This window comes from Agelaius tricolor, unplaced genomic scaffold, assembly GCF_023055355.1.
Source record: "Agelaius tricolor isolate 1412-34295 unplaced genomic scaffold, bAgeTri1.0.p SCAF_36, whole genome shotgun sequence".
Lineage (NCBI taxonomy): Eukaryota > Metazoa > Chordata > Aves > Passeriformes > Icteridae > Agelaius > Agelaius tricolor.
The window spans coordinates 2,339,220-2,363,140 of record NW_027269296.1 but is presented as its reverse complement, the minus strand read 5'-3'; the positions used below and the strand labels follow the sequence as shown (position 1 = coordinate 2,363,140).

At 48.1% G+C, this 23,921-nt stretch overlaps 1 protein-coding gene across 2 annotated transcripts in view; it reads left to right on the top strand.

Moving 5' to 3' along the window:
- Positions 1-23,921, top strand: part of CSMD2 (CUB and Sushi multiple domains 2) — a 263,996-nt gene that overhangs the window by 157,623 nt on the left and 82,452 nt on the right. For both annotated transcript variants that reach the window (XM_071453356.1, XM_071453355.1), the window contains 7 exons: positions 9,889-10,215; positions 11,053-11,247; positions 14,631-14,769; positions 16,186-16,373; positions 17,534-17,722; positions 18,660-18,776; positions 21,453-21,668. In XM_071453356.1, the coding sequence (XP_071309457.1) occupies positions 9,889-10,215; positions 11,053-11,247; positions 14,631-14,769; positions 16,186-16,373; positions 17,534-17,722; positions 18,660-18,776; positions 21,453-21,668 (1,371 nt within the window). The remainder of the gene's footprint in view (positions 1-9,888; positions 10,216-11,052; positions 11,248-14,630; positions 14,770-16,185; positions 16,374-17,533; positions 17,723-18,659; positions 18,777-21,452; positions 21,669-23,921) is intronic.

Genomic DNA, 23,921 nt, shown 5'->3' with positions numbered 1-23,921 from the left:
TTTTGGGCTGTGCTGGGTTCTCCCTTCCCAGAGGGAAAATCAGCCCTTGGTGGCCAGGACCCAGCAAATTCCAGATTTAAACCTGGATTTTCTTTGCAGAGAGGTTTGGGCTGTGCTGGGCTCTTCCTGCCTTATCCTGAGGGAAAATCAGGTCCTTGGTGGCCAGGACCCAGCAAATTCCAGATTTAAACCTGGATTTTCTTTGCAGAGAGATTTGGGCTGTGCTGGGCTCTTCCTGACTTATCCTGAGGGAAAATCAGCCCTTGGTGGACAGGACCCAGCAAATTCCAGATTTAAACCTGGGATCTCTTTGTAGAGCAGGATTTGGGCTGTGCTGGGCTCATCCTTGCCTTGTCCTGAGGGAAAATCAGCCCTTGGTGGCCTTGGCGCAGAGAGGACCCAGCAAATTCCAGATTTAAACCTGGATTCTCTTTGTGTAGAGAGATTTGGGCTCTGCTGTGTTCTCTCTGCCTTGTCCTGAGGGAAAATCAGGTCCTTGGTAGACAGGACCCAGCAAATTCACAATTTAAACCTGGATTCTCTTTGTAGAGAAAGTTTTGGGCTGTGTTGGACATTCCCTGCCTTGTCCTGAGGGAAAAATCAGCCCTTGGTGGCCAGCACAGACAGGAGCTGGCCAAATTCACAATTTAAACGTGGATTCTGTTTGCAGAGAGAGATTTGGGCTGTGCTGGGTTCTCCCTGCCTTGTCCTGGGACAAGATCAAGTCCTTGGTGGACAGGACCCAGCAAATTCCAGATTTAAACTTGAATTCTCTTTGTAGAGAGAGATTTGGGCTGTGCTGGGCTCTCCCTTCCCTTCCCAGAGGGAAAATCAGCCCTTGGTGGCCAGTACAGACAGGACATGGCCAAATCCACAATTTAAACCTGAATTCTGGTTTTTGCCCCTCATTTCTCCCTCATGATCCAGCCCTCTCCACGCTCCCTCTTGCAGGGCCTGTTTTGCATTTGTTGCCCCATTCTCAGCAGGTTTGGGATGTTCTGCTCTCTGTGGTGACTCAGGATCACATTTTGGGGTGGAAATGGGAGTTCTGCACAGTCCCCATGGGGTTTTAATGCTCTCAGTGTTCTCTGTAGATATGTTGGGCATTTTGCTTTATTGCCCTGCCGGGACCTTCCTGCAGGAGTTTTCCCCAGAGTTTTCCCTCTGTTTCCCCCAGTTGGTGGTAACCTCACTCTTCTTTTTATCTCCTTTTCTAATTTTTTTAAATCTCCTTTTCTACTTTGTTGGCTCTGTTAAAATCTGGGCCTTGGAGCAGGGGAGTGAGGCTGAGCTTTAAAAAAAAAAAAAAAAAACAGGAAAATGCAGTTTAGGGAGGGGAGAATGGAGAGGGAGAAAGCAAAAATGTTGGTTTTAGAAAACTGGGTGAGATTCCAGTGGAAATGTGGTGTGGCAGGAGCTGATCCATGAAAAGGATGGAGCTGGGGGGGAAAAAACAGATTTTGCAGGGGGTCTGGAGAGCTGGGAGAAAATTGGGGGAGAACCAGTTTGAAGCCAGTGCCTTTCTTTTCAAACACTGATTTAAGCTCAGAGAAATGCCTGGGGAAAGGAAGCAATTCCTCTGAGTCCTCCATTTTCCAGCTGCCATCCCTCCCTTCCTGTTTGGTTTTTTTATTTGTAAGCAAATCAGCTGGAGGTGCTGCTGAGGAAATAAATATTGGAGATTTTCCTGATTATCTGGGAGGTGGGAAGTGTTAGACTGGTTCTGTGCTGGTTTTTCCTTTTAATTTCTTGGAATTTCAGGTGAATTTGAACAAGTTGGTGCGGCTGAGGCTGGTGCTGAGAGTTTGGAGTGAGAATAAACTTGTGGTTTGTGCTCAGGGCAACAGAACTGGGTGATAACAGACTTAGAAAGGAGATTTTTGGTAAAATAGGATTATTGATATTGATCAGATCAGGCCCCATCCATGCAAAGCATGGCAGGGAATCTTTCAGTTCAAACAATTCCAGCGTGATCTGTTCTCTGTGGCTCTTGAGATATTCATGGCTCAACAAGACAATGTGCAGGGAGTGGGAAAAATCCCTCACAGACCCCTCCTGACCTTCACTCCTGATTCATTGTGGAGCAGGAGGGGTCACAAAATGGACAAAAAGGACCAAATGTGTCCGAATTCCAGGTGGGAAATGTTGGGAGACCATCAGATGTGAGGGGTTGGAAATGAGGGAGCCCCTTTTGCTTCTGTGAAATTTGGGGTCTGGGGGTTTGTTTCTTTGAAATTTGGGTGGTGGGGAGTTCGTTCCTGTGGGGACTTTGGGAGTCTGGTTGGTTTTGGGGTGTCTGGGGGTGTGTTCCTCTTAAATATGGGTGTCTGGGTGTTTGATTCTGTAAAATATCAGTGTCTGGGTGTCTGTTTCTGTACAATTTAGGTGTCTGAATGTTTATTTCTGTATAATTTAGGTGTCTGAATGTTTGTTTCTGTCCAATTTGGGTGTCAGGGTATCTGTTCCTGTACTTTGTGGGTGTCTGGGTGTTTATTTCTATACAATTTGGGAGTCTGGGTGTTTATTTTTGTACTATTTGAGTGTCTGGGTGTTTATTTCTGTACAATTTGAGTGTCTGCATGGCTGTTTCTGTGCAATTGTGTGTATCTGGGTGTTTGTTCCTCTTCCATCTGGGTGTCTGTTCCTGTTCAGTGTGGGTGTCTGAGTGTTTATTTTTGTACAATTTGGGTATCTGGGTGTCTGTTTCTGTGAGACTTGGATGGCTGGGTGTCTGTTCCTGTTCAATGTGAGTGTCTGAAAGTTTTTTCCCTGTTAAATTCAGGTGTTTGGGTGTCTGTTCCTGTTAAATTTGGGTGTCTGAGTGTTTATTTCTGTACAATTCAGATGTCTGGGTGTCTGTTCCTGTTCAGTTGGGGTGTCTGGGTGTTTATTTCTGCACAATTTGGGTGTCTGGGTGTTTATTTCTGTACTGTTTGGGTGTCTTTCTGTACAATTTGAGTGTCTGGCTTTGGGTGATGGCTGAAATTCTTCTCTCTGTCCTGCACCATCCTGGCACTGCTTGATCCAGCTCCATGATTCTGTTGTTGGCTTTAAAAATGGCATTTCCAGGCTTGGGGGATGTGGTGTCTGTCACAGGCCAGGGCACTTTCACATCCAGAACTGGATTTTGGCCAGAGTTTGTTCCTTTTTCTCAGCAAAACAGGCATTGGGTAAATATTCCTGAAGGAAAACCCTTGTGCTCTGGTTTGGGGATCGAATATCCTGTGGCTGAGGAGATTATCCAGTTCATAAAGGGAGAATCAGCTCCATAATTTCAACTCTGGGGCTGCTGCCACTGAGGATGGAGCTGTGGTGAGGGAGAGGGACATCCCAGAGCTGCCAGAACCTCCAGATCCAGGGTGGGAATTGCTGTTCAAACATCCTCATGTGGAGTAGAGAAAAAAAAAAACCAAACCCACCTCATTTCCTGATTTTATTTGTCTCCAAAATTCACTTCACAAGGTTTATTTGACAGAAAGAGCAGGGCCCTGCTGCTCCTGGGGGGGGGGGTTCTGCAGTGACAGAGTCTTTCAAGGATCTTTGTTCTTCCCTTCCCTGCTCCTCCTGCCTTTCCCAGATTTCCACCCTGCATTTTCCTCTGGGTGCTCGACCCGTGCCAGGCAGCGCCGTCCTGTTCCGTGGGGGGATGATTGTGGCCCTTGGAGTGGCCATAAATGTCATTGTCACCTCCTTGGGCAGAGCTCCTGCCTTGGTTTAGGTGCCCTCTCCGCCAGTTCTGGGAGAGTCATCCCAGAATTTCTGCTGCAGCCTCGGTTTGTTGGGATCACACTTGGAAAATCCAGGTTTTTCTGGACCCGCCTCGTGCCTGACAGGGAATTGAATGGTGGGGGAGTAAAAAGGAGGGGAGTAAAAAGGAGGGGATTTTTGCCCCAAAACTCCTGGGGAAGGCAAGGGTCTGCTCTGACCCCAGCGGGGTTGGGTTGGTTGGCGTCGCTCAGCAGTTTTGGGGTCATTGTGGTCGTTCCTGGGAAAGTTTGGGGATAAATCTGGGAAAGTTTGGGTGGATTGGGAGCAAACTCGTTCGTTTCTGGAAATGTTTGGGTTTGGGGTTCGTGTGGTCGTTTCTAGGAATGTTTTGAATGGATTTGGGATAAACTATGTTCATTCATGGGAGTGTTCGATTGGGTTTGGGATTCATGGGGTCATTCCTGGGAAAGTTTAGGGATAAATCTGGGAATGTGTGGATGGATTTGGAGCAAACACATTCATTTCTGGAAATGTTTGGCTTTGGGATTCGTGTGGTCATTCCTGGCAATGTTTGAATGGGTTTGGGACTCATGTGGTCGTTCCTGGGAATGTTTGATTTGATTTGGAATTAATGTGTCTGTTCCTGGGAATGTTTGAATGGATTTGGGATAAATCTGTTCATTCCTGGGAATATTTGAAGGGATTTGGGATCAATCTGTTCATTCCTGGGAATGTTTGAATGGATTTGGGATCAATCTGTTCATTCCTGGGAATGTTTGACTTGGTTTGGGATTAGTGTGGTTGTTCTGGGAATGTTTGAATGGAACATGTTCATTTCTGGAAATATCTGATTGGGTTTTGTATTCATGGGGTCATTCCTGGGAATGTTTGATTGGGTTTGGGATTCATGTGGTCATTCCTGGGAATGTTTGAAAGGATTGAGGATAAACATGTTCATTTCTGGGAGTGTTTGAATGGATAGGGAGCAAATACATTCATTCCTGGCAGTGTTTGATTCCATTTGGGGATAAATCTGTTCATTTCTGGGAGTGTTTGGGTTGGGGCATAAACGTGTTCATTCCTGGTTGGTTTTGAATGGACTGGGGACAAATGTGTTCATTCCTGGGAATGTGTGAGTGGATTTGGGATAAATGTGTTTGTTCCTGGGTGTGTTTTTTAACACATATTCATTCCTGGGAATATTTGAAGGGATTGGGAACAAAAGTCTTCATGGATTTGGGATAAACATATTCATTCATTTTAATGGATCTGGGATAAACGTGTCCGTTAACATCCCAGTTATTCCTGCCAAAAAAAATCTGCCCCAGGGAAGTGGTGGCAGCCCAGGAGTGTCCCCCCAGCCCCTGAGGGACAGTCCCATGCAGCATTTGCAGAGGAGGGAGTGGCACAGGAGAGGTGAGCAGCAGCACCACGAGGCTTTTCTCGGGCCAAAAAAATGGCCACAAACTTCCACCTTCTTGTGGCCGCGGCAAAAATTCCCGAGGGATCTGCTGGGAGGAGGAAGAGCTCTGTTGGAAATGGTGGGAACTCGGCAGAGGAAGGTGCAGAAGCCTTGGAGCACGTCCCAGGGGCAGATGGCTGCAGGATCCCTGTCCCAGCGGGGATCAGCAGCTCCCAGTTAAGTTTTAAAAAATTTCAGCTCCTTCCCAAAGCCAACCCCTGCTCCTGCTGGAGTGGGTGGCAGTGAAACCTGCTCTTGCCTGCACGTCTATTTTAAATTCAGTGATATTTTCCTCAAGATTTGGTTCCCAAAACCTGCCTGGTTTTCATTCTTCTCCTCATACCTGCAGTCCCACCCCCGGACTGAGCTGAGTTTTTTTTTTTTGCTCTGAAATAACAAAACCCTCCCAGTTAATTCTGCTCCAAACTCCTTCCCTCACCTCCCACTTGCCCTGTGGTGCCACAGGGTTTTCAGGAGGAAAAGGCACCGTGAGATGCAGATTTTTATTTTTTATTTTTCCCCTTGGAATAACAGATACAGAAAGAGGAAAATACAGAATGTGAAGCACTTTGCTGCCCGGCTGGAGCAGTGCCCTGAGCTTCCAGCACTGTCCTGCTTTCCCAGCCCATCACCAAGTTCTGCCTAGAGGAGGCATTTTTGGAAAAAAAAGGAAATGCAAGGCAGAAAATCCACTCCTGTCTCCCCAGCTCTCTCCCAAAAGAGGTCTGTGGGAGCAGGATCTAAAAACTGAGAGGAAAGTCAAGGATTTTGGATTGTTTCCATGGAAACTGCAGTTGTTCCAGGGATTCCTTGCTTGGTTTTCAGCTCCTGACCCCGGTGCCTTCCCTGCTCCCGTGGTGTGACCTCTCCTTGGGATCAGCCCTGGGTTCTCCTGCAGGATGAGCAGGGATGGAGGAGAGAGGTGGGATCTGGGAAGGGAGAATAAAAGAGAGAAGAGAAGGAAGGGAAGAGAAGAGAGAACTGCAGGAATTTCTCCTGCCTGGTCCAGGTTCACATCCATATCTCCCTCCCAAGAAAAGAACCAAGGAGCTGCTCCTTCCTTGTTTCACTGCTCCAAACCAAGGCACAATCCTGGTGCTGCTTGGTGGTAATGTGAAAAAATCCCTGTGCTGGTTCATTCATGCCATGGTCTCACTGCTCTGTGTCTGCTGTGATTTATTCTGTATTTAATAAAGGGATTTTTCTCATTGCCTTTGCAGTAATTGGTCAGCAATAAGGATTATTGACAAATGTAGCAATTATTGACAAATAAAAAAAATTATTGACACAGTCAGCTTCGTAAACAGGCCCCTGTGCTGTGCACATAATGAAATGGCCTCTGCTGGCATTTAACAAGGGTAATAAATATTAATTGCAGCCAGGGCTGCTCCCAGCCCGTGCTGCTGATGGGCAGCTGCAGGCAGCAGGGCTGGCCTCTGTCATGTTGGGAATGGCTGCTGCTGCTCAGGGCTCTTTGGGATGCTCCAGCAGCACAGACAGGGACAGCTGGGCTGTCTCCATCCTCTTCCTCCTGACAGCCTGGCCCTGCCTGTGACACATTGGTAAACAGCTCCTGCTTTGTCCCAGTGTCCAGCTCCGGGGAGGCTGGAGGATCAGAGATGAAAACTTCTTCCATAGCGAGGGAAAACCTCCTTCCAAGTGAAGAAAAACTGCCTTCCATAGTGAGGGAAAACCTCCTTCCACAGTGAGGGAAAACCTCCTTCCAAGTGAAGAAAAACCTCCTTCCATAGCGAGGGAAAACCTCCTTCCAAGTAAAGAAAAACCGCCTTCCACAGAAAAGAAAAACCTCCTTCCAAGTGAAGAAAAATCTTCCACAGAGAAGGAAAACCTCCTTCCATGGTAAGGAAAAATCTCTTTCCAGTGAGGAAAAATCTCCTTCCACAGAGAGGAAAAATCTCCTTCCACAGCAAGGGAAAACCTGCTTCCACAGTGAAGAAAAATCTTCCGCAGAGAAGGAAAACCTCCTTCCATGGTAAGGAAAAATCTCCTTCCACAGAGAAGAAAAACTTCATTCCGCAGTGAGGGAAAACCTCCTTTCACAGTGAGGAAAAATCTTCCACAAAGAGGGAAAGCCTCCTTCCACAGTGAAGAAAAATCTCCTTCCACAGTGAAGAAAAATCTCCTTCCATGGTGAGGGAAATCCTCCTTCCAAAGAGAGGAAAAAACTCCTTCCAAATGAAGAAAAATCTTCACAGAGAAGAAAAACCTCCTTCCCCAGTGAGGGAAAAGTGAGGAAAAGCCTCCTTTGCTTCACAAGATGAAGAAAATCATCATCTCACAGACTCCATGGTCTTGTTTATGAACCTTGTGGCTCCCTGGGCTGGCTGTTCCCCTCTGGGATGTGATTCCAGCTCCTCTCTCCATCAAGGGGAGCTTTTTCCTGGCCACAGCTTGGCCCAGTGGCCTTGGCCCTCCAGCTCCAACTCGCTTTTCTCCTCACTGATCTTATAGAAAACCAAAATCCTCGTTTACTTCCCTGCAGTGGAGACTCTTGGAGGGTTTTTGTTGTTTTTTTTTTTTACCAGCTCCTCTTTAATCTGTCACTTTGTTTTATCTGGCAAAGGTTAATTTTATATTCTTCCCTCGCTCTGCTCCTCTCCCCTTTGTCAGCAAGTCCTTTGTTGTTTTATTTTCTGAACTGGCGACTGCACCTCTCTCTTGCTGGGCTGCTGGAGGTCCTGGCTGAATGCTAATTCACCCCTTTGGATTTAAAAATTTAGAGGAGACACCTCATCCCTGCTGTTGAGACATTTCCCTGGGTGCAAATGAATTTATTTTCAATTTTCCTGAGGCAGATTACACCGTGCTTATGCTGACAGAATTATTTGACAGCATCCCCTGATATTTCAGCGTCTGGTAGAGAGAGAGAGAACCTAAAAAAAAAAAAAAAATCCTGAGGATGTTTTGCAGTTTGTTTTCTCTTTAATCTGCTCTCTTTGTGGCTTTGAGAGCAGGGAATGGATTGTGCAGCTCCGTGGCCTTGATAACGTCACGGGAACGTCCGAATTATTTGGTCCCAGCCCATTAAGTGGTGAGGGGAGACAGAGGGAAAATAACAGAGGGAGGCAGAGCAGTGATCCAAATAATTGTCTAAATGCCAACCCCAAGCCAAGCTCATCCTCTGTGCCAGGAATTAGGGAGATGGATGTTCCCAATAATGGGTTTTACCAAGGGTGGCGGTGGGGAAAAGGGATGAGCAAAGCATCCATACATAAAATATCCCAAAGTTTGGGCAGGTAGCACTTCAAAGGCAGCCTTGCCTTCCCGAATTTAATGGGCCTTGGCAGCTGCAGCCTGGGATGGATTGAACCCCTGGAGAGCTGGAGGGTTTTTCATGCGTGCTCTTCCCCTCAGCTTCGTTTTAAGCCTGGTTTTAATTATTTCCGTGGCTCTTTTTGGGAACCAGCAGAAGTCAGGGATCTATTTGTAGGGTGGGAAGAGCTTCCCCTCCAGCAGGGCTGCAGATTCCTCTGGTTTGTCCCAAACCCCTCAGCATTTGGGAACATTCTTGGGCTGTTCCACCTCTCCCAGTGCTCAGCCAGGTGTGAACGATTTCCCAAGGACGCAGACAAAGCAAATGAACTCCCAGCTCCTTCTCAGGCACTCCGTTTGTCCCACAGATACTCCCTGGTGTGCACGGAAGGAGTTTGATGAATGCAGAGGGGCAAAAACGAGCTCGGCAGATGGAAAGGGCAGATTTTCTTGTGAGCAGGCCCCGAGGAGCCTGCAGCACCCTGGGGATAGATGTGTCACCCGTGGGTGACAGAGCTGAGCCAGGGACAGCAGCAGGGGAGGCTGGAGCAGTGCCCAGAGTGCCTGAGATGTTCCTTGCTCCAGGTTCTCTGGGGTTGTGCTGGGATGTGGCCGCAGCAAAAACAAAATGTTGAGGCAAAAGCTGGCAGGTTCCGTGCTGGTTTTATTCTGCACCAGCTCCAGTCACCCACTGGATTCTTGGGAGGGTTCCTGAGGAGGGAATTCACCTGGAAAATGCCAGATCCCACCTAAGAGGCATTTGCTTCCTGCTGTTAAATAAACATGGGAGGGACTGGAAAATGGTAAATCCACGCAAAGTCCTGAAGAACGGGTGCTTTTCTTATCCCAATAATAAAATATGTGATGACCAAAAGATTCCGATTCAGTGGTGACCAAAATATTTGAATTTATTGGTGACCAAAAGATTGGGATTCAGTGGTGACCAAAAGGTTTGGATTCAGTGGTGACCAAAAGATTCTGATTTAGTGGTGACCAAAAGATTCTGATTCAGTGATGACCAAAAGATTCTGATTCAGTGGTGACCAAAAGATTCTGATTCAGTGGTGACCAAAAGATTCTGATTCAGTGATGACCAAAAGATTCTGATTCAGTGGTGACCAAAAGATTCTGATTCAGTGATGACCAAAAGATTCTGAATCAGTGATGACCAAAGGCTTCCCTGCTGCTCCTGTGAGGGAGGGAATTAAAGAACAAATGGAAGGGAGCTAATGGAAGGTCCAGGGTGGTGTTTTCCCCTCCTGGTTTTTGATGCACATGAAGTGCTGATATTGATTAGGTGACAGAGGTTCTGTCAGTGGGCTCTGGCAGCCTGGAAATCACATTTCCCCTCCTGAGGCAGCCTCAGAGCAGGAACTGGGAACGTCCCAGCCAGGGGGCTGAGGGCAGGGACAGCTGTGGGGACTGATGCCACTTTCCCTTTGCAGTTTCCTGCTTTTTCAACTTCACCAGCCCGTCGGGGACCGTGCTGTCCCCCAACTACCCCGAGGAGTACGGGAGCAGCCTGCACTGCGTGTGGCTGATCATCGCCAACCCCGAGAGCAGGATCCACCTGGCCTTCAACGACTTCGACGTGGAGCCCCAGTTCGATTTCCTGGCTGTCAAGGACGGAGGCACGGCCGAGTCCCCCGTGCTGGGCACCTTCTCAGGGAGCCACATCCCCTCCTCGCTGACCAGCAGCGGCCACGTGGCCAGGCTGGAGTTCCAGACCGACCACTCCATGGAGAAGAGAGGGTTCAACATCACCTTCACCAGTGAGTGTGTGCTGGGTTTGCTGGTGGGGAGGGATGGTGCATATAATATATGTTATGTCTATATGTATATCTCTATATATATCTCTAAAATAGATATCTAAAATATATATTATATATAAATATATCTTTTAGATATATATATATCTATATATATCTCTAAAATACATCTCTAAAATACATCTCTAAAATAGATATCTAAAATAGATATCTAATATATATATTATATATAAATATATATTTTAGATATATATATCTATATACATCTCTACAATATATCTCTAAAATAGATATCTAAAATATATATATTATATATAAATATATATTTTAGATATATGTATCTATATATATATCTCTAAAATATATCTCTAAAATAGATATCTAAAATATATATATTATATATATTTTAGATACATATATCTATATATATCTCTAAAATATATCTCTAAAATAGATATCTAATATATATATTATATATAAATATATATTTTAGAGATATATATCTCTAAAATATATCTCTAAAATAGATATCTAAAATATATCTCTTATATATAAATATATATTTTAGATATATATATCTATATATATCTCTAAAATATCTAATATATATATTATATATAAATATATATTTTAGAGATATATATATATATATAAAATACATAATCATAAAGTTAGCCATCTTGTCAGAAGGCCAACTTTATGATTCTATATTATATATTAATTATACTTTTATTACTCATAAACATCCTCATTCTGGGGACAGGGTGGTGGTGGTGAGGGCTTGTGGGTACAAAAAGTTGCTGATTCTCCTGTTTCCTCTTTCCCTCCTGCTGCTGGCAGCGTTCCGGCACAACGAGTGCCCGGACCCCGGCGTGCCGGTGAACGGGAAGCGCTTTGGGGACAGCCTGCAGCTGGGCAGCTCCGTGTCCTTCCTGTGTGACGAGGGCTTCATCCGCACCCACGGCGCTGAGAGCGTCACCTGCGTCCTGCAGGAGGGCAGCGTGGTGTGGGACAACGCCGTGCTGCGCTGCGAAGGTCAGGCCCTGACCCTGCCCGTGGGTTTGGGGTGGTTTGGGGTGGGAAAGATCCCATCTCGGCTCTTCCCGTGGGTGTTGTGAGGAAAATCCATCCAAAACACCAGAGGTTTATGGCCAAAAAGGAGACAGAGGAGTCCTGGAACTTTATTCCAGTCAAGGCAGAGGCCATGGGGCATTCCCTGGGGTGTCTCAAAATTTGGAGGACACAGCCTCCTTTTTATCCCAATTTCCAGCTGCATTTCCCTTCTCTCTTTCACCATTGGCTGAGGTACTTGAGAGTTTCAGACTTCCCAGAACACCTGATCCCAAAGATTCCTCTCTAATGTACAACCCTCCCTTTGAATTTCTAATTCTTACTGAATTTAAGGGTTTTTCCCCATTTCTGAGGTACTTGAGAGTTTCAGACTTCCCAGAACACCTGATCCCAAAGACTCCCCTCTAATGTACAACCCTCCCTTTGAATTTCTAATTCTTACAGAATTTAAGGATTTTTCCCCATTTCTGAGGTACTTGAGGGGTTCAGACTTCCCAGAACACCTGATCCCAAAGATTCCTCTCTAATGTACAACCCTCCCTTTGAATTTCTAATTCTTACAGAATTGAAGGGGTTTTCCCCATTTCTGAGGTACTTGAGAGGTTCAGACTCCCCAAAGATTCCCCTCTAATGTACAACCCTCCCTTTGAATTTTTAATTCTTACAGAATTTAGGGGTTTTTCCCCATTTCCTCCTCCTGCTCCTCCTCCTCCTCTCCAGGTGAACATTCCTTCAGGGAAAGAAATTTTTGGGGGGGAATTTTGCAGCCTTTTGGGGTTCCAGAATCAGGGTTCTGCCTGTCAGGGTCTCACTCTCACATTCCACAGTGTCCAGCCAACACCTTCCAGGATTTTCCACCCCTCTGGAAGGAGGAGTTTGCTGGGGAGGAAGTTTCAGTTCAAATATTCCTGAGCTCTGTTTATTTTCCTTTTTTTTTTTTTTTTTTGGTGTGGAAGGAACGCTGGGGAGTATTTTTATTGTGTTTGTTTGATGATTTGATGATCAGTTCTTGTTACAACAGGTGTTTTTCTAATAACAATAACAATAAAAAAAAAGATTCTGGTTTAGTGATGCCTCAAAGCTTCCCTGCTGCTCCTGTCAGGGAGTGAATGGAACAAAAAAAGGAATGGAAGATCCAGGGTGATGTTTTCCCATCCTGGTTTTTGATCCATGTAAAATACCTGATATTTATGGGATGACAGAAGTTCTGTCAATGGGATCTGGCAGCTGAGAGACAAAAATTCTGCATTTCCATCTCCTGGCCACAACAGCCAACCCTGCCGTGGGGCGAGCTGGGCTGAATTAAAGGCTTTAATTCAGATTTCAAAGCTTTTTTAGGACTTTCAAGCCTCTGCTCTGGAAAAGAGAAGTGAAGAAGGAGCTCATTAGGACTGAAAATCTTCCTGTGCCCTGTGTTCTCAGGGAAGTGATGCTCTGCTCTGGTATTTGCAGCAATTTGAATAACAAGTGCTGAGCTCTTGAGAAGCAGCCCTGGAATATTGAGAAATAATTGGAGTAATTGGCCCTGCATTGCCTGAGCAGCAGGAATTGCACAGTCCTGGCCATTGTCTTTGGATTGAAGGAAGGAATCAATTGTTTTCAACAGCTTTTATAGAATAAAAAGATGGACTTTTTGTATTCTTACATAATTTTGCTCCTGTCAGAATGTAGGTTTAATTCAGGGCTCCTGTTACTTTCAAAGCACAAGCCTTGAAATTTCCATTTTTTAAGTATGGAAGGGAAACATTCATTAAATAATACAGTTCTAATCAACTTTTATATTTGATAACCTTCTGCCTTCTCCTCCTGATCACTCTGCTGATTTCTTTGACTCACCCTTCAGTCTGGACCTTTTAATTACCCTTTTTAAGCAAGGAGCAAAGCCCAGAGATCTAAAATCCTGCTCAGCACTAGGAAAAAAAATAAAATTAATGGGAATGAAGGAGACAGAGAAAAGGGTGGAAAATCCTGACAGGAGACCATGCAGCTTTGGGGCAGAAAGGAAAAAATAATTGCTTTGGAGCCAGCTGAGATCAAATGACTTTCATCTGCCACCCTGCAGAGCAGCAGGGGAGCTTTGGGGCTGGGGCTGGCACATTTTGGGGTGGCCCAGGGGCACGGTGACATTGGGATTGGCACAGGGGGCACGGTGACATTGGGATTGGCACAGGGGCACGGTGACATTGGGGCTGCTGGCACATTTTGGGATGGCACCAGGGGCACAGTGACATTGGGATTGGCACAGGGGCATGGTGACATTGGGATTGCCACATTTTGGGCTGCCACATTTTGGGGTGGCCCAGCTCACGGTGACATTGGGGCTGCTGGCACATTTTGGGGTGGCACAGGGGTGCACGGTGACACTGGGATTGCCACATTTTGGGGTGGCCCAGCTCACAGTGACATTGGGATTGGCACATTTTGGGATGGCACCAGGGGCACAGTGACACTGGGGCTGGCACATTTTGGGATGGCACCAGGGGCACAGTGACATTGGGATTGGCACATTTTGGGGTGGCCCAGGGGTGCACAGTGACATTGGGGCTGCTGGCACATTTTGGGGTGGCCCAGCTCACAGTGACATTGGGATTGGCACAGGGGCACGGTGACATTGGGGCTGCTGCCACATTTTGGGGTGGCACAAGGGCACGGTGACATTGGGATTGGCACAGGGGCACGGTGACATTGGGGCTGCTGCCACATTTTGGGGTGGCCCAGCTCACGGTGACACTGGGATTGGCCCTGGGTGACTCCTTGGAGGACAAAACCTGGCACTTTGTGGGATTTTGGTGCCTCTGGGCTCCCAGACCCAGCGTGTCCTTTGCCCAGAAAGCGCCTGCAGCTCCTGCTGGTGGCACTGGGGAGCACGGGGTGGAATTAATGCCCTGCTCTGGTGCTGTCCCTGGTGGCAGCAAAGCCACGACTCAATTAGCAGGGCTGGGAGGGATTTTTCTGGCACCTGGAATGCCAAGTGACCTTGCAGTTTCCTCTGCTTTTATACCCAATCATTATTTTACACCCCGGCCCCTCCGAGCAGGGCCCAAGGTCAGCCCTGCTGGCTCCCAGGGGTGCAGTGTCTGCACTTGGAGCTGAAAAGGCAATTTCTGAGCAGTTAATGTTGGTTTTCCATCTGGCTCTGGTGATTTTTAACTCGTGGAGGGGACAGAAATGCAGGGAAAGGCCTTTCAAGAGTGGGGACACCTCGCGGTGCTGCAGCCCTGTGACGTTTTTCACCCCAGTTTTAAAGATGTGGCACTCAGGGATGTGGTTTAGGTGGGCTGGATGGGCCTGAAGGGCTTTTCCAGCCTGGATAATTGTGTGATTTGTGTCCTTTTTGTGTCCCCCAGCACCCTGTGGGGGCCACCTGACGTCACCCAGTGGAACCATCCTGTCCCCAGGCTGGCCTGGCTTCTACAAGGACTCCCTGAGCTGTGCCTGGGTCATCGAGGCCCAGCCTGGCTACCCCATCAAGATCACCTTTGACAGGTGCTCACCACCTTGGGCAGCCCCCAAATTCCCTGCTCTGCCCCCAGATTCCCTGCTGTGCCCCCAAATTCCCTGCTGTGCCCCCAAATTCCCTGCTCTGCCCCCAGATTCCCTGCTCTGCCCTCATATTCCCTGCTCTGCCCCCAAATTCCCTGCTCTGCCCCCAGATTCCCTGGCTCTGCCCCCATATTCCCTGGTTCTGCCCCCAAATTCCCTGCTTTGCCCCCAGATTCCCTGCTCTGCCCCCAAATTCCCTGCTCTGCCCCCAAATTCCCTGGTTCTGCCCCCATATTCCCTGCTCTGCCCCCAGATTCCCTGCTCTGCCCCCAAATTCCCTGCGCTGCCCCCATATTCCCTGCTCTGCCCCCAAATTCCCTGGTTCTGCCCCCAGATTCCCTGCTCTGTCCCCAAATTCCCTGCTCTGCCCCCAGATTCCCTGCTGTGCCCCCAAATTCCCTGCTCTACCCCAAATTCCCTGCTCTGGGTGGTTTTGGTGACTCCAAGGTGCAGCCAAGAGAGGGGGATGAGCTGCTCCACCTCATGTCGGGCTCTGAGCTTCTCCCCTCTCCCCTTTTTAATTTATGAGCTCCTGGCAAGGAATTAAAACTCAGCCAGCACTGTGGGGAGTGGTTGTGTTGTGTCTGAACCACTCCTGCTCATTTTCAGGGGTGTTTCAGACCCATTTTTGGGGGCTGAGCTGCCACATAATCCTTGGGTGGGGGGAGCAGCAGGGAACACCTTCAGTGTTGAGCTTTTTCTAAGCTACAAGAATGTAAAATTTGGTGGGTGATTGGTTGAGGATTTATCATCATGGTTTGTGTTTTTGTTTGCTTTTTTTTTTTGGGGGGGGGGTTAATTCTGGGGTTAATTCTGTGTTTGTTTGGGGGTGGTTGTGGAGTGATGATGACAGTTGGTTATTGGTTTTGATACTAGGAAATAGAGAGGAAGGTTAATTGAGAGTGTATTGGTGACAAATGATTTGGATAATGTAGGGGTGTATGGTTTAATTATTTGACCAAAAAAAAAAAAAAGTCAAGATTAAAAAATGCTCGTTCAGGCATGTAGATGGATACAAATCCAGAAAAATATCCTGAAAATCAGCTGCTGTTTGGATTCCTGGCAGTGCCAGCAGAGCCCCAGAGAGCAGAGAGGAGCTGCCACTGCCACCACTGCTGTGACATTCAGGTCCCCATGGCTCTTCCAGCTCTGTTTCATTTGCTGCCTCAGCACCTGGGCAACGTTTCAGGTGGGGGCCAGCAGGTGAAGAGGTGACAAAAACCCCAAATACGTGTGAGGTGCCCCCAGTGAGACACTCAGGCAGGAGAAAGGAGCCACCCGTGCCCCTGTGGTGGCTCCAGGAGGGAATGAGGAGAAGGGAGCAGTGCTGGGGTTTCATTTTCCCCCTGTCCCCCCCAGGTTCAAGACAGAGGTGAATTATGACACCCTGGAGGTGAGGGACGGCCGCTCCTACTCCTCGCCCCTGATTGGGGTCTACGATGGCACCCAGGTGCCCCAGTTCCTGATCAGCACCAGCAACCACCTCTACCTCCTGTTCACCACGGACAAGAGCCACTCTGACATCGGCTTCCAGATCAGATACGAAAGTAAGGGCCCCTTGTTCATGAATTCCCTGCAATTGATTCCCTGCAATTGATTCCCTGCAATTCCCAATCTCCAGCAGTGCCACGGCCTCCTCAGGGCACCCTGGGTTTTGTTTTCCCTGTGCCAGGCAGCTCACGGTGCTCAAGGAAGGTGCTGCCAGTGGAGGAGCAGTTTCTGCTTTTCCTGCATCCCACACTGGTTTGGCCTCCCCTCCCTTGGGGCAATTCCCTCTCTCCATCCCCTCATTTCAGGGATTTCCTCCTCTCATTTCAGGGATTTCCCTTTCTCCATCCCCTCACTTCGATGATTCCCCTCTCTCCATTTCCTCCTCTCACTTTGAGGATTTCCTCTCTTTATCCTCTCACTTTTGGGATTTTCCTCTCTCCATTTCCTCCCCTCCCTTGCGGCAATTCCCTCTCTCCATCCCCTCATTTCAGAGATTTCCATCTCTCCCTTTCCTCCTCTCACTTTGAGGATTTCCCTCTCTCCATCCTCTCACTTTTGTGATTTCCCTCTCTCCCTTTCCTCCTCTCATTTCAGGGATTTTCCTCTCTCCATCCTCTCACTTTTGAGATTTTCCTCTCTCCATTTCCACCCCTCTTTTCAGCAATTTTCTCCTCTCCATTTCCTCCTTTCCCTTGGGGCAATTCCCTCCTCCATCCCTTCCTTTCAGGGATTTTCCTCCTCTCACTCTGAGGGTTTTCCTCTCTCCATCCCCTCATTTCAGGGATTTTCCCTCTCTCCATTTCCTCCCCTCCCTTGGGGCAATTCCCTCTCTCCATCCCCTCATTTCAGGGTTTTCCCTATCTCCATTTCCTCCTCTCACTTTGAGGATTTTCCTCTCTCCATCCTCTCACTTTTGAGATTTTCCTCTCTCCCTTTCCTCCTCTCACTCTGAGGGTTTTCCTCTCTCCATCCCCTCATTTCAGGGATTTCCCTCTCTCCATTTCCTCCTCTCCTTTGGAGGAATTCCTTCTCTCCATCCCCTCCCTTTGACCATTTCCCTCTCTCCATCCCCTCCCTTGAGGAATTCCCTCTCTCCCTTCCACCCTCTGGCCTTGGCGTTAACCACCACCATTTGGGCCGATCCCGTGGGCAGGCTGAGCTTCCCCTGAGCTCCTCAGTGCCCACCTGAGGGCCGTGCCCTGCTCTGTGTGCCCAGCTGTGAAGCTGCAGTCTGACCACTGCCTGGACCCTGGCATCCCAGTGAACGGGCAGCGCCACGGCAACGATTTCTACGTGGGAGCCCTGGTGACGTTCAGCTGTGACCCTGGCTACACCCTGAGTGACGCTGAGGCCCTGGAGTGTGAGCCCAACTTCCAGTGGAGCCGGCCCCTGCCCAGCTGTGAGGGTGAGGAAGGCTCTGCCTCAGGGCGTTCTTGGTGTTGGGAGGCAGAGCTGAGCTCACAGCGTGGGCATATCCAGAGGTGGATCCCACAGTGCTTCCAGCTGCTGGAAACCTTCCCATGCACACCCACTGCCAAAGCAGCAGCTGGAGAGCTCCCAGTGGTGTTTAATCCATGGGTTTTGTTGGATTTTGGTGGGTCTGTCCATGTGTTTTGTTGGATTTTCCTCTTTTCGTTGGATCCCACAGGGATGGTGGTTCCACCTGCTGCAAACCCTTCCCATGCACACCCACTGCCAAAGCAGCAGCTGGAGAGCTCCCAGTGGTGTTTAATTCGTGGGTTTTGTTGGATTTTGGGGGTCTGTCCATGTGTTTTGTTGGATTTTGTCCAACAAAACCCAGTTTGGGTTGATTGGTGTTGGATCCCACAGAGATGGTGATTCCACCTGCTGCAAACCCTTCCCATTCACACCCACTGCCAAAGCAGCAGCTGGAGAGCTCCCAGTGGTGTTTAATCCATGGGTTTTGTTGGATTTTGGGGGTCTATCCATGTGTTTTGTTGGATTTTGACCAGCAAAACCCCGTTTGGGTTGATTGGATTTGGGTCGATCATTCTCTTTTGTTGGATTTTCCTCTTTTCGTTGGATCCCACAGGGATGGTGGTTCCACCTGCTGGAAACCCTGCCCATGCACACCCACTGCCAAAGCAGCAGCTGGAGAGCTCCCAGTGACATTAAATCCATGGGTTTTGTTGGATTTTGGGGGTCTATCCATGTATTTTGTTGGATTTTGTCCAACAAAACCCAGTTTGGGTTGATTGGATTTGGGTCGATCGTTCTCTTTTGTTGGATTTTCCTGGGTTGGGTTTTGCTTTTTCCTCCCAGCTTGTGAAAGATTCTGGATTATTAAACTCTTTCTCTCCTTTTTTTTTTGGTGTTTTTAGCTCTCTGTGGGGGCTACATCCGTGGCTCCAGTGGCACCATCCTCTCCCCAGGCTTCCCTGATTTTTATCCCAACAACTTGAACTGCACCTGGACAATAGAAACATCCCATGGCAAAGGTGAGGAGAGGACTGAGGCAGCGGGAGAGAAACTTTTCCCTGTGGGAACCAAGAGTTCCTCTCAGGAATGGTGATTCCATTGTCCCTGGACAAAATCCAGAGGGTTTTGATGTCGCCTCCTCATCCTTTTAAAGGGGAAATCCTTATCAAGCAGAGCTTTGTGTTATCTCCTGTTCCAGAGCTTTGTGGCCCCATCCTGAAGGTCAGGGTGTGGATGCAGAGATCCTGACACCATTCCCTGTCACAGAGAGGGATCTGCCCCTCCTGAGGGATTTCTGCAGGTGCTCAGCTCCTCCCCTCCAAGGTTTTTTTGGGAATATCTCCCACATGTCCTGGAATTGCCCCAGCTGCTCCAACAATTCTTTTCTTGTGACACTTTATGGACTCCCAGGCTGTGCAAGTGGAGTTTAAAAAGCAGTTTCATTTTAAAGGTATTTAAATGCCTAAAGAGAGACCATTATTTTTAATCTCACTGCTTCAAAGTGATTTCTTTTCTCCTCTAATTTGTTTTGCTGTTTCTTCTGCAGAGAATGGGGGGAGAAAAAAAAAAAAAAAGCCCAACCTTGTGTTTGCAGAGATGTTTTGTGCCACAGTAAATTGCAGACCAGAGCAAAGGTTTAATTGGTCACAAATCCTTAAAAGTGAGTTTATAATTAGCCCTTTTTGCTACAGTTCCACAACCCTTCAGTGCTGGAGGAGCCTCATGCCCTCTGCTTGGAGGTTTTACTTTTAAAAACTTGGAATTTGGGCATGTTCTCCAGGATAACTGAATTATTCTTGTGCTGATTCCAGAGGGGTGATGTTATTTCTGTTCCTTAGGCTGGGTTTGCTAAAGCTGAGGGTTTAAATTTGCTGTCAGGGGAGAATAAAGTCATTTTCCATTCCCCACATCCCAGTTTTCAGGTCAGATCTATTTCCGTTTTGTGCTTCTGGTAGAAATAACAAACAATTTGGAAACTCTTGGAAGTTTCCTGCTTTTGTGGAATTCTGCAGACAAAAATAAATGTTCTCCACAGAATGAATATAAAAAAAGAATTATCAAGGTCAGTCCTAAGCTTTGGGTATAAAAATCCTTTTGGGACACTGAAGGGCAGTGAGGGATAAAGATTGGGATATTCCCACAATTCCTTCATTCCCAATCCCATGGGAAAAGCTCCTCATTGGTTTCCAGCCTCTCTGACCTTTACTTCTTGGAAGGGAAGAGCTCCATGTGAGCAGCAGAGCCCCAGGAAGAACTTGGAGAGGGCCAGGCATAAATAAATGAAATATTCAGCTGGAATTTGGTTCTGTGGGGTTGGATATTGGATCTCCAGAGCTTTCCCTGATCTCCAGAAATTAATAGGGAATGGGCAGCAAGGAGGAGAATCTTCTTCTGGGCTTTTTTTTTTTTTTTTGCAGGTTTCCTGCTGTTTCTTTGGGATGCTGTATTTTGGGAACGGTGGCATGCACAGCCAGCCCTTGGGGTGGGAATTACTGGGTTAAATGAAATAACCTGGCCGAACCAAGCAGGGATCCCTCCCAAAGGCCAAATTCCATCCTGGAGGGCTCTGTGTCTCTCCAGACGGTTCTGAGCAGGATCAATCCCAATCCCACACCAGCAGGGGCTCAGGAGCCTGCCCTGAGCTGGGAGATCAGGATGGAAAAATCCATCTAAATGCAAAAAGGCTTTTTATTGCTTGGCATCTCCCTGCCTTGTTAAGTCGGTGTGACAATGCTGTGACAGAGTTCCTGAGCTCAGATCCTGCCTGGCTCCTGCTCTCACTGCCATTTTTTGTCGATTTTTTTTTTTTTATTTATTTCCAAGCTGGAATTATTTTCCAGAGAATGAGTGTTTCTAATGGTGTTTGAATTCCAGCATGAAAAATCACCTCGCTGGAGGCTCCTGCAGGAGCCTGAAGTGCTTCCCATTGTGTGTCTGGAGGTGTGAAGGGGACTTTAAGTAATCCATTACTCCTCTCTGGCTCATTTACAAATGCAGCAAGGTCACAGCCTTCTCCCCAAATGTTTCAAATCGTTCAAATTGAATTTGGGAGGAAGAGGCAAAATAGTTTTGCTGTGTTTGGCTGGCATTTCCGTGGCTGGAGCTGTTGTGGGGTTTATTTTGAGCAAGAAAAGGTGAATAAAAGTCGGGTTTAGGGGAAGGTGTCTCTTCCCTTGGTAGGGGGATGGAATAAAACAATTTTTAAGGTCATTTCCCACCCAAATCGTTCCATGATTATCTGATTCACCTCATCATGGGAAGGTCCTTGCAGCTGCACCTCTGACACGCTTCTGGAAAAGCCTCCCTGACCTTGAGGATGGGATTAAACCCTGTTTTTCCAGGCAGGAATTCCTTCTGGAGCACGCTCATTTTCGAGCCCTCCCAGCTCCAGCCTTGCTGCTCTCCATTTAAAAGTCACTTTTAGAATAAAAGGCTCCCCTGGGCTGCTCCCTCAGCCGCTGCTCCGTCCCTGGAGCAAGTTTGTGTCATCCCTGACAAGGGCACAAGAATCCAACATTTCCAGAGCTTGGCCCTGCTCTGGCCCTGCTCCCTCACCCCACATTTAGGATTTTTATCGATTTCACTTCCAGCAGAACCAAATCCACGATTTCAGTGTGGTTTTCCCGCTGCCCTCAGTGGGGAGCAGGAGTTGGGCGCCGCGATGACTCCGCCTGTGCTTTCCCGACCCTCTGCAGGTGTGTTCTTCACCTTCCACACCTTCCACCTGGAGAATGGGCACGATTACCTGCTGATCACGGAGAACTCCAGCTTTGCCCAGCCCCTGAAGCAGCTGACGGGCTCGCGCCTGCCGGCCCCGCTCAGCGCGGGGCTCTTCGGCAACTTCTCGGCCCAGATCCGCCTCATCTCCGACTTCTCCATGTCCTACGAGGGCTTCAACATCACCTTCTCAGGTGACAGCAGCTGCCCAAGCCTTCCCTCTGTGCCTCCCTTCCCTCTGTGCCTCCCTTCTTTTCCTTATTTTCTTTCCCTCCTTCCTCCTCTTTTCCTCTTTCCCCTTTTCCTCCCTTTCCTTTTCCTCCCTTTCCTTTTCCTCCTTCCCCTTTTCCTCCCTTCCACTTTTCCTCCCTCCCCTTTTCCTCCCTTTCCTTTTCCTCCTTCCCTTTTTCCTCCCATCCCTTTTTCCTCCCTTTCCTTTCCTTTCCTTTCCTTTCCTTTCCTTTCCTTTCCTTTCCTTTCCTTTCCTTTCCTTTCCTTTCCTTTCCTTTCCTTTCCTTTCCTTTCCTTTCCTTTCCTTTCCTTCCCCTTTCCCTTTCCCTTTCCCTTTCCCTTTCCCTTTCCCTTTCCCTTTCCCTTTCCCTTTCCCTTTCCCTTTCCCTTCCCCTTTCCCTTCCCCTTCCCCTTCCCCTTCCCCTTCCCTTCCCTTTTCCTTTTTCCCCCCTTTTCCCCTCTTTCCCCTCTTTTTCCTTTGCTGTGCTACCGCATGGGAGCCCCCTCCTGCTGCACCCAGCAGGGCTCTGATCCAGATTTTCCTGACTCCAGGAGGAGGCTGAGGGGAGCAATTCCTGCCCAGAGAAGTTCCAACAATCCCATGCTGAGCTGAGCTTGCTCAGCCATCACGATGGCGATGGTGGCTTTGAGTGGGCGTGCTGATGCAAAATGCGGATTTTTCAAAGGAAATCCTGATTTTTCAGCAGCTGTCTGTCAGAGGGAGCTTGAGGACTCGGAGAGGGAGCCAAAGAAGGGACATGTGGCACTGCAGGGCAGCTCCTGGCACTGGGGCAGCCCCTGGTTGAAGGGCAGGAGGTGTTTGACTGTGTCCTCTGGGCTGGAGTCCTCCAAGTGACTCCCAAGTGCTGCCATTCCAGGGAATGTCAATCTTTGCTGCCTGAGTGCCCCAAAAGCAATTCCCTACAGCAGCCAGTGAAGGGCAGGAGCTTTATTGCTGTTCTTGCCTCTGTCCCCGTGTCCTTCCCAGTCCTGAGCTGCCACTTGAGCTCCCAGGGAAGGAGAGAAATTCCCATTTTTCCTGTAGATCTTGGTCTGGCACCCTCCCTGATGGGCAGAGCTGTTGCCATAGATGCAGCTGAAACCTGGTTCCCAGTGCCTTTGTTCCTGGCCTCTGAAGTCAGGGATTTGCATGTGGAAACCAGTCAGAAAATTTCCAATTAACTCCCATTTTGATGAGGGGAAAATGGCTTTTTGCCTTTCAAAAGCTCGCCTCTAATTATAACTCTCATTTTCAGTGTATTTCAAGGTTTCTTTCCTATCTTGAAAAGCAAAAACAGGAGTCAGTTCTATTTTTAGCTCCCTTTACATATATATATGTTAACATACAGGCTTTGGACTTGGAGATTTTGCCAAAAACACCCTCAAAAAAGTTTTCCTTCAGGCTGCTTTGGGGTCAGAGATTTGAGTTTGGCTGTTGGCCCAAATCCTACGTGACCTTTCTTGGAGCAGCAGCTTCAGTGTCCCCCTGCATTCCCTGAGCAGGATCAGCCATTTCCAGCATTAGAAATGGAGAGGCAGCAGAAATCCCACCTGGACCAATCCATCCTCACTGGGCTGCAGCACAGGGACAGTGACAAAGCCCTGTCACTGTGACAGGGACTGGGACCTGTTGACTTTGGAGGTGGTTGGGATGCAGGGGCTGGGAGTTGGAGGTTTGGGGGAAATGGGTCGAAGCTCAGAGCTCCCTTGGATCCTTGTGGCATTTACAGGGAGAACAGAACCCTGAGTTTCAGGTTGGGGTGAAATCCGGGTGGATTTTCATGGCTTAGAATCCTCATGGATTCACTGCAGCTGGGTCAAACCTCCTTTGGATCCTTGTGTCCTTTCCAGGGAGAACAGAACCCTGAGTTTCAGGTTGGGGTGAAATCCAGGTGGGTTTTCATGGCTCAAATGGGATTCCATCTTCGTGGGTTCACTGCAGCTGGATCAAGGCTCAGAGCTCCCTTAGATCCTCATGTTCTTGGATCCTTCATGTTCATGTCTGTCCTCCTCTCCAGGGAGGACAGACATGAACGTGAACAACTGAATCAAGGCTCAGAGCTCCTTTAGATCCTCATGTCATTTACAGGAAGAGCAGAATCCTTGAGCTGTAGGTTGGGGTGAAACCCAGGTGGGTTTTCATGGCCCAAACAGGATTCCATCCTCATTTTCCCATCCTCCCTGGAAAAAGCAGCTGGATCAAAGCTCAGAGCTCC